This window comes from Terrapene carolina, unplaced genomic scaffold (genome assembly GCF_002925995.2).
Source record: "Terrapene carolina triunguis isolate 2854851 unplaced genomic scaffold, T_m_triunguis-2.0 Scaffold66, whole genome shotgun sequence".
Taxonomy (NCBI): domain Eukaryota; kingdom Metazoa; phylum Chordata; order Testudines; family Emydidae; genus Terrapene; species Terrapene triunguis.
Window position 1 is genome coordinate 86660643 of NW_020664417.1, and position 12379 is coordinate 86673021.

General features: G+C 43.0%; 1 protein-coding gene across 2 annotated transcripts in view; it reads right to left on the reverse strand.

Annotated features, from left to right (window-relative positions):
* Positions 1–1359: 1359 nt before the first annotated feature.
* NSD2 (nuclear receptor binding SET domain protein 2) overlaps positions 1360–12379 on the reverse strand; it is a 161815-nt gene continuing 150795 nt past the window's right edge. For both annotated transcript variants that reach the window (XM_024199044.2, XM_024199043.2), the window contains exons 22-23: positions 7620–7824; positions 1360–2339 (exon numbers count right to left, since the gene is read on the reverse strand). In XM_024199044.2, coding sequence (XP_024054812.1) covers positions 2071–2339; positions 7620–7824 — 474 coding nt within the window. In that variant the 3' untranslated portion in view covers positions 1360–2070. The remainder of the gene's footprint in view (positions 2340–7619; positions 7825–12379) is intronic.

Here is a 12379-nt window from a genome sequence, read left to right on the forward strand (position 1 = left end):
TCCCTCCCTTCAAAATATATCTAACTTCCCTTCCCCATTCTGCAAGAATATACAGTATACCTTTTTGGTTTTCATTTTAGGTACCTGTCTATGCTTCAGCCTTGGCAGTATAAGAAAGGACCTCCGAAGAAAGAACATTCCCCACAAACACATTTGAGAAACCTTCAATTTTTACATCATGTGCAAGTCTTTGTATATTGATTTGCTAAAAGTGAAGTAAAAATCTCATAACCACTAATGTAACACTTTTCCCTACATTGAACTGTGTTACTTCAAGCAAAGGATTAGTTGAAAAAGGAAGAATTAACCTTCCAACAGTGTTTATAAATTTTGATAAAACAACAAAACAAAACCAAAAAAAAAAAAAAAGCAAAGCAGTTGCTCAGTTACAAAACAAAAATAAAAAGATTTCAGATTTCACCATGGGGTAAAGATACATTTTAGAATTGTTTCAATTAAAATTTTCTAATAAAATGACAGTCACGAAGTTTTCATATATGGGGAACAGCTGTAGATTTCAATAATTAAAGCTAGATCTGCAATCAAGCCCTGAAAAAATATTTTGAAAAAATATACATTTTTAGGATATAGCTATGCTTCATTAAAGAGGAGCTACACAGAGGTTCCGCACTATTAAAGGCAAACTAAGCTAGAACATATAAAAATTATTAAATGGGCATAAGAGTGTACATTGCATTTATGTGGGCTGAGTTATAATTGCACAAGTCAAAACTTGTTTGTAACGTTGCCTAACCATATTGCAATTATACAAAAATAGCATCGAATAGTAGGTAAAATTTCAGATATTTTTATTTACCTTTCCCCCCTAATTCTATAATTATTTCCATTTAGCCTAAATATTGTATGCATGTATACTGTAATTTTGAAAAGCTTATGGGAGTCAAAAAATTGAAACAGCTTTGCTGAAATAATGGAGTGGTGGTAAAAAGCCAGGTGGTGAACTCCTAAGCCAGTAAGGAATGACTTCAAGTAGTTTGCCCTATCTGAGTCAAGTAGTCATTTTTCATAAAAGCTGTTGAAAAAGGGACATAATCAAGTTAAATTTTATATTTAATTATGTCATTTGTGTTAGTTTAAAATCTATTTTACTTTTAAATAATTTCTTCTGGCTTTTTCATTTAATTGACTATTCAGTTTCATATTTTGTTTTTTTGCACTAACATGATGCAATGTTTGGATTGCAAACTGCGGAGAAATGCTTGCCTCTGAACAAAAAAATGGTCATCGAATTAGCGGAAAAAACCCAGCTTTTTTAAAATTAAAAAACAAATATCCTAAATATTGGGCCTCGATTGCAAGACAATATCAAGATCAAGTGTATTTCTATTTAGCTGAAATTAAATAGAAGGGGGGAAAAAAGAGCATAGAAAAAAAATCTCTTGCAAGGTTTCCCCTTGCTAGTACAGTGTGCTTCTTTCCACCATGCACTGTATTTCTTGGTGGAAGGATATTTAAAACCAATTATTTTTTATTTAAGAACAATTAGACAGCCATTTTGTAAGAGCAAGAACAAATTGTAAAGTCTGTGGTTATACTGAGATATGCACCTGGGTTGTGCATGGCACTCGAGCACTTCCTCCACAATGAATACAAGGCAAGCAGATCTCATTGGGACTGCATACCAAGCCATTTCTTATTCAAAATAACTTGAGAACTAATAACATCTTTCAAGGATACACTATTTTAAACATCTGTTGGATGGCAAATACTATCTCAAGAACTATGTTTATATGCCTACCTGGTTTGATTTTAATTTACCTCCAAAAGGAAAAACATTGGAGGTAAACATTTACATTTGTAAAATTCAAGTGTAACTGTAATGCTGAGTAATAAGTTTGGTTTGTCCTGAAAAATTTCTGAACTATGTGTGCCATAGTTCGTTATCAGTGCAGATGCAGCAGAAGACTGCTGTGGTTGGCTCAGTGGATTAAAAAATGCTTTTCACCCAAATGTAACCTTTACAGGATATATGTAAAATTGTGTCCTTCCCTGGCCTTATTCACAACTTATCTACAAGATAGTGTTGGCAGTAGAAACTGCAGTTCATTATTATTTGCATTCAGCTCTCATCCATCTGTTTCTTCGCTTTCTCTTAGGCTTCAACTTGGTCAATTTTTGGGGGGGTTTCTCAGTCTTCTGATTTTCAACAGAATCTACCCCAAGAACATGTTCAGAGCAGCATAACTGTCCATCTAATGTAGAATTTAGTACTGTCCCATCTTCATGTTCCTTGCAGAAAGAATTTGGGCAGATGTGGCAAAAAGAAACAGAAGGCTTGCCACAAACATCACAGTGGTGCCAAGGACACTCCCACTTTCCTGTAATTAAAGATGAAGAACATTAGATAAATTGAGATTTTCTTTGTTAACAGGAGAATAAACTTCATGTTGCAAAAAAGCCAAGTATGAATTTAGTGTTTTAATGTCTGCATGATAAATATTAACCTTGCTTTAAAAAAAGTGAATAGTTATAAAAAATATAACTGAAGATTTTAACTGTTGTTACTAATTACTCTTGTTAAAAGCAAAATAGTAGAGTACTTTTAGTTAAGCTCAGTAGACTGTATTGAACAGCACACTTGACCACATTTTACTTAAACAGCACCAGAGTCAAATCAGTATAAATTATTCAGGGGGTTACTTGCAATATCTTCTGAGTTCCAATCCAGTATAGTAAAAGCTTTCTGCCTTTTAATGAGAACTTCTATTCATGTGGAAATCAAATAAATTCAGTGAACTCCATGCTGTTGCTCTTTTGCTTTGGTTAATTTGTGGTTTCTGGAAACCTCTATCCATCCCAGAAGTTACAGCACAGAACTGACAGACATCTCTAAATCTACTTTTGTGTCACATTTCGGTGTGCACATCTATCTTTTCCCTTTTCTGAAGTTTCTGACTGCCAAAAACAAAAATAAACAAGTGGTGCAGAGTTAAATGCAGGGAAAATTAATTCTTCTTTGAGCATTATCTACATGGATCTTCATTGCAGGTGATGTAGATATCACTGAAACTATCCAAGTTGCAGTGGCCGGTGGGGATTTGTAGACACCCTATGTCCTCAGCACTCTACTTCAGGATATTATGTGATACAGCTCCAACCACCATTCAGTCATTTCTAACCATAGTAGGCAACAAGCAAGATTCAGCAGCATCCATTGCTATCCCTATCTGCTCCCTTTCATGAAAGTTTAGAACTTCTCTCAGAGTCATGCATTTAGGGACTAATAAGAATTTCTGCTATAAGCTGGGGGCTAATCAGTTGGAAATAACAGAAGAGGAAAAAGTCGTGGGTGTATTGATCAATCACAGGATGATCATGAGCCACCAACATGATGTGGCCAGAAAATAGGCAAATATGATCCTAGGATGTATGAGGTGAATTATTTTCAGTAGAAATAGGGAGGTATTAATGCCACTGAACAAAGCACTGGTAAGGTCTCATCTGGAATTCTGGGTACAATTCTGCTCACCCACGTCCAGGAAAGATTCATTCGAACTGGAATAGGTGCAGAGAAAAGCTAGAAGGATGATCAGAGGAATGGAGAGTCTTACAAGAGGTGATAGAAAAAGCTTGGCTGTTTAGCCTTGGCTGACAGGGGATAGGATTGCACTCTATAAATACATCACAGTGTTAAAGCACAGGAGGGGATAAGAGCTATTTAAGCTAAAGGACAGTACTGAACCAAAAGCAAATGGCTATAAACTGGCCATGAATAAATTTAGATGGTAATTAGAAAGTTTCTTACCATCAGAGGGGTGACTTTGCCCCACTACTCCTATTGGAAGATTGCAGAAACAGCTTCTAACTAGTTTTCAGATGGAGCTTGTTAAATTTATAAAGGACACAGGAGGTCCTTTCCAGTCCTATGTTCGTTCCTATTCCATGCCCCCCTTGGATAGCACCATATCCATAACAGCCAAGACCGTCAGGCACAGGAGGGGCACACTCTTGATCAGTGTTCATTGTGCAAGGTTTTTACCAATGTGCAAGGTTTTTACCATCCACAAGGAAAGTGATCATCTTCCAGGAGTGGCTATGTCAGCATTGTCTTCTGGAACCAACTGTCTGAAGTATGGTGGATTGATTTAAATCAAAGTGATTTGAATCTGCTGTTTAAATCACCAAGTGGAAAGCCTCAATTTAAATAATTGACTTTATTCAACTTTTCCATTTGTACTTCAGTTATTTTCTAAAGAAAGGTGCATTCTCATTTGTTGATATAACCATTAAAACATGTTGCTTTATAACTAAATAGAACCTTTACACTAGATACAGGTACATATTTTTTGCTAGCTAAGGGTATGTCTACACCACGAAATTAGGTCGATTTTATAGGTCGATTTTTAGAAATTGATTTTATACAGTCGATTGCATATGTCCACATTAAGTCGGCGGAGTGCATCCTCACTACCGTGGCTAGTATCGACTCACAGAGCAGTGCACTGTGGGAAGCTATCCCACAGTTCCTGCAGTCTCCGCTGCCCATTGGAATTCTGGGTTGAGCTCCCAATGGCTGATAGGGCAAAAACATTGTCGTGGGTGGTTTTGGGTACATGTCATCAGTCACCCCTCCCTCCGTGAAAGCAATGGCAGACTATCGTTTCGCGCCAGACACCAGGGCGATTAGAAGAGCACAGAAAGGTGCGCTGCGCATCAGAGAGGCTTTGAAAACCAGTTTCATGACTGGCCAGGCTTTGGTGTGACCGTTGTGTGTGTTTCTCCTTGATGCAAACCTGCCCCCTTTGTTGATTTTAATTCCCTGTAAGCCAACCACCCTCACACCTTCGAAATAAAGTAACTATTGTTTTGAAACCATGCATTCTTTTTTTATTAATTAAAAAAAAACGCGAGATAACGGACAAGGTAGCCCGGGTGGGGTGTGGGAGGAGGGAAGGACAAGGCCACATTGCTTATTGTAGCCACACTAAAAAAATCAAACTGTTTGAATGACAGCCTTCTGTTGCTTGGGCCATCCTCTGGAGTGGAGTGGCTGGGTGCCCGGAGCCTCCCCGCACCTGTGTTCTTGGGCGTCTGGGTGAGGAGGCTATGGAACATGGGGAGGAGGGTAGGTGGTTATACAGTGGATGCAGTGGGGGGTCTGTGCTCTTGCTGGCTTTCCTGCAGCTCCAATAGATGCTTCATCATGTCCATTTGCTCCCCCATTAGCCTCAGCATCACGTCCTGCCTCTGCTCTTCGCGCTCACTTAATTCTTTCCTGGCCAATGCCACTGAATGCCTCCATGCATTAAGCTGTGCCCTATCAGTGTGGGAGGACTGCATGAGCTCAGAAAACATGTCATCGCGAGTGCGGTTTTTTTTTGCCTTCTAATCTTCGATAACCTCAGGGACGCAGATGATAGGAGGAGCGTAGTAACATTCTACGCTCTATGATTCTGGGGGGACTGCATGGTCACCTGCGCTGCTGAGTTCACCACGCTGACCAAACAGGAAATTAAATTCAAAAGATCCCGGGGCTTTTCCTGTGTACCTGGCTAGTGCATCGGAGTTCAAAGTGCTGTCCAGAGTGGTCACAATGGAGCACTCTGGGATAGCTACCGGAGGCCAATACTGTCGATTTGCGTCCACACTACCCCAAATTCGACCCAGCAAAATCGATTTTAGCGCTACTCCCCTCGCCAGGGAGGAGTGCAGAAGTCTATTTTAAGAGCCCTTTAGGTCGATGGAAAGGGGTTGGTTGTGTGGACGCATTCATTTTTAAATCGACCTAACGTGGCTAAATTCGACCTAACCCCATAGTGTAGACCAGGCCTAAGAGGGTACACTAACTAGAAGCAATTATACAGCTTAATATTTTCAAATTCCTATTAATTGTACATTTTTATTATGTTAGAAAATGGTAAATGATATGTTGTTTGTTTACTAGATAATTAACTTTTTGCTCATAATTTGCATTATGACGGTAACTGGAATTCAATTGAACACAAAACAGCATATACAATTTATTTTATTGAACAAAACAACCTTAAATGTTTTGATAAGAGAAGTTTGTGTGTCCAAAATACATTTCACATTTACAACTAAATGATTTACTAAATAGAGGGATTAACTGTAGTTAGTGAATTAAGCTAATTATTTCAGGTCAGCCTGGGAAAATGTTCAAACATGCCTAAGTGAAAATAACTGGAGCATAAGGTTCCTACTCTCATGAAAATGGAAGTCCCCTAAATTACTTAAGTTTTATAAATATGGCACAGTAGGTCAGCCTGACTTCAACAGTTAGATTCCTGCCCTCCCACAATTATTTTTATGTAGAAAAGCAGGCTTTAACTCAAAGCTTTTGAAAGAGGGTCATGGATTCAGCATATTTATTTTTTATTTAAATGTTTTAAGAGATTATAAAAAGTTAAGTCCTTAACATAATTTGAAATGAAATCTGAATTTAATACGAACAGGCTTATTTTAAAAAAGAAAAAATTATAATTTAAATGACAAAATAAAAAATCCAATTTAAATTTAAAAAATTGCGATTTTACTTTTTTTTTTTTAATTATTGATTTTTATCCACCTGATCTGAAGGATTAAACATCCAATTCCTGGAATTGATCTGTCAAGTTGGGAATGAGCAGCTAGAGGGATTCAAGGGCCTAAGAACAGCTAGATGTACATGAACTTCACATGTCATCCTGCATAATAGACTGTGTTGAGCAGGATCATGCTATGCCATCCTCCCAGAGCTGTTCAACCTTGGATTCAATTCCCCTGGCAGCGTAAGCTGGAACATCAACTTAGAAACAATGAGTACAGACAGCAGGTCTACTGAGTTCAAGGTATTTTCCTTCCTTGGAGTTAAGATAAAACCATGAAATGATCCTCCTCCGCACCAAGATACTGAATACATTTAGTGTCTGGACCCATCCTTAGTGTTAACATTTTCAGCAACTGGTATCTTGGCACCAATTGGCTTCTGGTACAACTGGCCCCTTCATTGCAAGCTTTGGTCACAGGCAGAGTTCCCATATCACCAACTCCATATTCAGCCAACCCCTCCTGCCCTGGGACATTGGCTTGGTCATCATTTTATTTGGCTTTGAATAGACAGGCTTTGCTTGCTTCTCCTTTTCACGTTTCACATAGCAGGTTCAGTTCTGGGACCAGAGATCTGTAATAGACCTCACTCAATCACATTTGAGACAGAACTTGAGACCCACCACTCCAAAAGTCCTCGTACTTACCTCAGTCCAGATGCTGCTGCTTTTCCCTTAGCATGTGCATCTTTGAACTATCTGAGTTCATGAGTTCTTCTGAGGATGATTTCACTTTCTATGTGACAGCAGAACCCTGGCCTAATTGAGTGACGTGAGCACCACTGCCTGGGTTCCTTAAACTAAATGTCATTTTCCCAGAAAGGCATGAGAGAGTACTACTAGATCTTCATCTTCAAGGACTCCTACCCCATTTACAAATATAGCACTCACTATAACAACAAAAAGTCCTTGATTTCAAAACAGGGAAGTCTTGAAAAGATGCAATGTATAAATGAGTATTTTTGCAAGCCCTGTATGAGATATATTTCAATACATTAGTTTATTCTATATAGCTTCCTTCCTTTCCCACCCCTTCACAAATGCTTTACTCACCAAAAGGACGTTTCACCAAGTCAAGACAGGAGAGATGGTATGCCTTAGTACAAGATTTCCTGTCACACAATACAAGTTGACCTCCATCCCCACAACGGAAACAGTCATCTTCAGACTCTTTCTTTCCCTCACTTTTTGTTTTACGTCTCCGAGTTCTTTTTTTGGTCTTTTTGCCTTTTTCCTCTGAAGAATTAGTGGAAGAATTCTAAAGAAGGAAATTACAAGTTTTTAGATCCCAATTTTGAAGAAAACAAACACAAACAAACAACGTTCCATAACTCAGAAAGAAACATTTTAAAAAGGTAAACAGATCTGGTCACTTTATCTCTAAAAAATTAAGTTGCAGTACTAGAAAGGGCCAGAAAAGGGAAAGGAGGATGATTGCAGCATGCACGGCTTTGTGTTAGAAAAGACGGTTACTCACCGTTGTAACTGTTGTTCTTCGAGATGTGTTGCTCATATCCATTCCAATTAGGTGTGTGCGCGCCGCGTGCACGATCGTCGGAGAAATTTCTACCCTAGCAACACCCGGTGGGTCGGCTGTGGAGCCCCCTGGAGTGGCGCCTTCATGGCGCTGGATATATACCCCAGCCGACCCAGCGCCCCCTCAGTTCCTTCTTGCCGGCTACTCCGACAGTGGGGAAGGGGGGCGGGTGTGGAATGGATATGAGCAACACATCTCGAAGAACAACAGTTACAACGGTGAGTAACCGTCTTTTCTTCTTCGAGTGCTTGCTCATATCCATTCCAATTAGGTGACTCCCAAGCCCTACCTAGGTGGCGGGGTCGGAGTGAGATATTGCTGTGTGCAGAACCGCTGACCCGCATGCAGCATCGTCTCTGGATTGTTGCACCAGTGCATAGTGAGCAGCGAATGTGTGGACCGATGACCAAACTGCAGCTCTACAAATGTCCTGGATCGGGACTTGAGCCAGGAAGGCAGTCGAGGAGGCCTGGGCCTTTGTGGAGTGAGCGGTGAGGCGTGGCGTCGGGACACCGGCCAGGTCGTAGCAAGCACGAATGCAGGACGTAATCCAAGAGGAGAGGCACTGTGAGGAGATCGGTGAGCCTCTCATCCGGTCGGCCACCGCAACGAAGAGTTGTGTCGTCTTCCTAAATGGCTTTGTACGGTCAATATAGAAAGCCAGGGCCCTGCGTACGTCCAAAGAATGCAAACGCTGGTCTTGACGAGTAGCGTGTGGCTTTGGATGGAAGACTGGAAGAAAGATATCCTGGTTCACGTGGAAAGGTGAGACCACCTTGGGAAGAAAGGCAGGGTGGGGGCGAAGCTGCACCTTGTCCTTGTGGAACACCGTGTATGGGGGTTCGGACGTAAGCGCTCTGAGTTCAGAAACGCGCCGTGCTGAGGTGATGGCTACGAGGAAGGCTGTCTTCCAGGATAAGTACAGGAGTGAACAGGTCGCCAATGGTTCAAACGGAGGCCCTGTGAGCCTGGAGAGAACGAGGTTGAGGTCCCACGTCGGAACCGGCTGGCGTTGCTGTGGGTACAGCCGGTCTAAGCCCTTGAGGAATCTAACGACCATCGGGTTAGAGAAGACCGAGGACGCGAGTTCTCCTGGGTGGAATGCCGAAATGGCGGAGAGGTGAACCCTGATTGAAGATATCGCCAAGCCCTGCTGTCTTAGGGACAGGAGATATTAGAGTATGAGAGGAATAGGCGCCTGCAAGGGGGACGTAGCTTGTTGCTCACACCAACAGGAGAAACGTTTCCACTTGGCTAAGTAAGTGGTCCGTGTAGAGGGCTTTCTACTTCCCAGCAGAATCTGCTGGACGGACTGCGAGCATTGCCGCTCTGTCTGATTCAGCCATGGAGCATCCATGCTGTGAGGTGGAGCGATTGCAGGTCGGGGTGACACAGTCGGCCGTGGTCCTGAGAGATGAGATCTGGACTCAAGGGGAGCGTGATCGGTGTTTGAACCAAAAGCTCCAACAGTGTGGTGTACCAGTGCTGCCTTGGCCAAGCTGGAGCGACTAGAATAACTCGTGCCTGGTCTCTGCGGATCTTGAGCAGTACCCTGTGGACCAGCGGAAATGGAGGAAAGGCGTAGAACAGGTGGTCTTTCCACGTTAGAAGGAAGGCGTCCGACAGAGAGCCTAGAGCTCGCCCATGTAGGGAGCAGAATGCCTGGCACTTCCTGTTGGCTCGAGATGCGAACAGGTCGACCTGGGGAAATCCCCACCTCTGGAAGACGGAATAGATGATGTCCGGGCGAACTGACCACTCGTGTGTCTGGAAGGACCTGCTGAGACGGTCAGCCAGTGTATTCTGGACTCCAGGAAGGAACGAGGCCGTGAGATGTATCGAGTGGGCGATGCAGAAGTCCCACAGGCGAATGGCTTCTTGGCATAGGAGCGATGAGTGGGCTCCGCCTTGCTTGTTGATGTAAAACATGGCCGTGGTGTTGTCGGTGAGAACCAACACGCAACGGCCTTGTAGGAGATTGAGGAATGCCTGGCAGGCTAGGCGCACCGCCATCAGCTCTCGGACGTTGATGTGCAGGGCTAGTTGGGACGCGGACCACAGGCCCTGGGTATGGTGCTCCCCGAGGTGAGCGCCCCATCCTAGAGATGAAGCGTCTGTGACCAGGTGGAGGGAGGGTTGAGGGGCGTGAAACGGCACTCCTGCACAGACCGCCGTGCGATCCAACCACCAGGTGAGGGAGGTCAATACCGAGCACGGAACCGTGACCACCATGTTCAGGTTGTCCCGGTGAGGACGGTACACCGATGATACCCAAGCCTGAAGTGGGCGAAGCCGTAGTCTGGCATGCCCGGTTACGTAGGTGCACGAGGCCATGTGACCCAACAGGGCGAGGCATGTCCTTATTGTGGTAATCGGAAATGCCCTTAGTCCTTGAATGACGCTTGTGATGGTATGAAAGCGGTTGTTTGGTAGAATGGCTCGGGCACATCTGGAGTCGAGGATTGCCCCAATGAATTCTATCCTCTGGGTTGGCACTAGAGTGGACTTCTCTCTGTTGAGTAGAATGCCCAGCTCGTGGAAAGTTTGTGTCACTATGTGGACGTGAGCTTGAACTTGGTCTCTGGTGCGGCCACGTACGAGCCAGTCGTCCAAATACGGGAACACCTGTACCCCTTGTCGACGAAGGTATGCCGCGACGACCGCCACACACTTTGTGAACACTCTGGGAGCCGAGGACAAGCCGAAAGGGAGGACTGCAAATTGGTAGTGCACCATGTTTACTACGAATCGCAGGAAGCGCCTGTGAGGCGGATAGATTGCTATATGGAAATATGCGTCCTTCATGTCGAGGGCGGCGAACCGGTCTCCAGGATCCAGGGAAGGGATTCATAGATTCTTATTCATAGATTCATAGATTCTAGGACTGGAAGGGACCTTGAGAGGTCATCGAGTCCAGTCCCCTGCCCGCATGGCAGGACCAAATACTGTCTAGACCATCCCTGATAGACATTTATCTAACCTACTCTTAAATATCTCCAGAGATGGAGATTCCACAACCTCCCTAGGCAATTTATTCCAGTGTTTAACCACCCTGACAGTTAGGAACTTTTTCCTAATGTCCAACCTAGACCTCCCTTGCTGCAGTTTAAGCCCATTGCTTCTTGTTCTATCCTCAGAGGCTAAGGTGAACAAGTTTTCTCCCTCCTCCTTATGACACCCTTTTAGATACCTGAAAACTGCTATCATGTCCCCTCTCAGTCTTCTCTTTTCCAAACTAAACAAACCCAATTCTTTCAGCCTTCCTTCATAGGTCATGTTCTCAAGACCTTTAATCATTCTTGTTGCTCTTCTCTGGACCCTTTCCAATTTCTCCACATCTTTCTTGAAATGCGGTGCCCAGAACTGGACACAATACTCCAGTTGAGGCCTAACCAGAGCAGAGTAGAGCGGAAGAATGACTTCTCGTGTCTTGCTCACAACACACCTGTTAATACATCCCAGAATCACGTTTGCTTTTTTTGCAACAGCATCACACTGTTGACTCATATTTAGCTTGTGGTCCACTATAACCCCTAGATCCCTTTCTGCCGTACTCCTTCCTAGACAGTCTCTTCCCATTTTGTATGTGTGAAACTGATTTTTTCTTCCTAAGTGGAGCACTTTGCATTTGCCTTTGTTAAACTTCATCCTGTTTAACTCAGACCATTTCTCCAATTTGTCCAGATCATTTTGAATTATGACCCTGTCCTCCAAAGCAGTTGCAATCCCTCCCAGTTTGGTATCATCCGCAAACTTAATAATCGTACTTTCTATACCAATATCTAAGTCGTTAATGAAGATATTGAACAGAGCCGGTCCCAAAACAGACCCCTGCGGAACCCCACTCGTTATGCCTTTCCAGCAGGATTGGGAACCATTAATAACAACTCTCTGAGTACGGTTATCCAGCCAGTTATGCACCCACCTTATAGTAGCCCCATCTAAATTGTATTTGCCTAGTTTATCGATAAGAATATCATGCGAGACCGTATCAAATGCCTTACTAAAGTCTAGGTATACCACATCCACAGCTTCTCCCTTATCCACAAGACTCGTTATCCTATCGAAGAAAGCTATCAGATTGGTTTGACATGATTTGTTCTTTACAAATCCATGCTGGCTGTTCCCTATCACCTTACCACCTTCCAAGTGTTTGCAGATGATTTCCTTAATTACTTGCTCCATTATCTTCCCTGGCACAGAAGTTAAACTAACTGGTCTGTAGTTTCCTGGGTTGTTTTTATTTCCCTTTTTATAGATGGGCACTATATTTGCC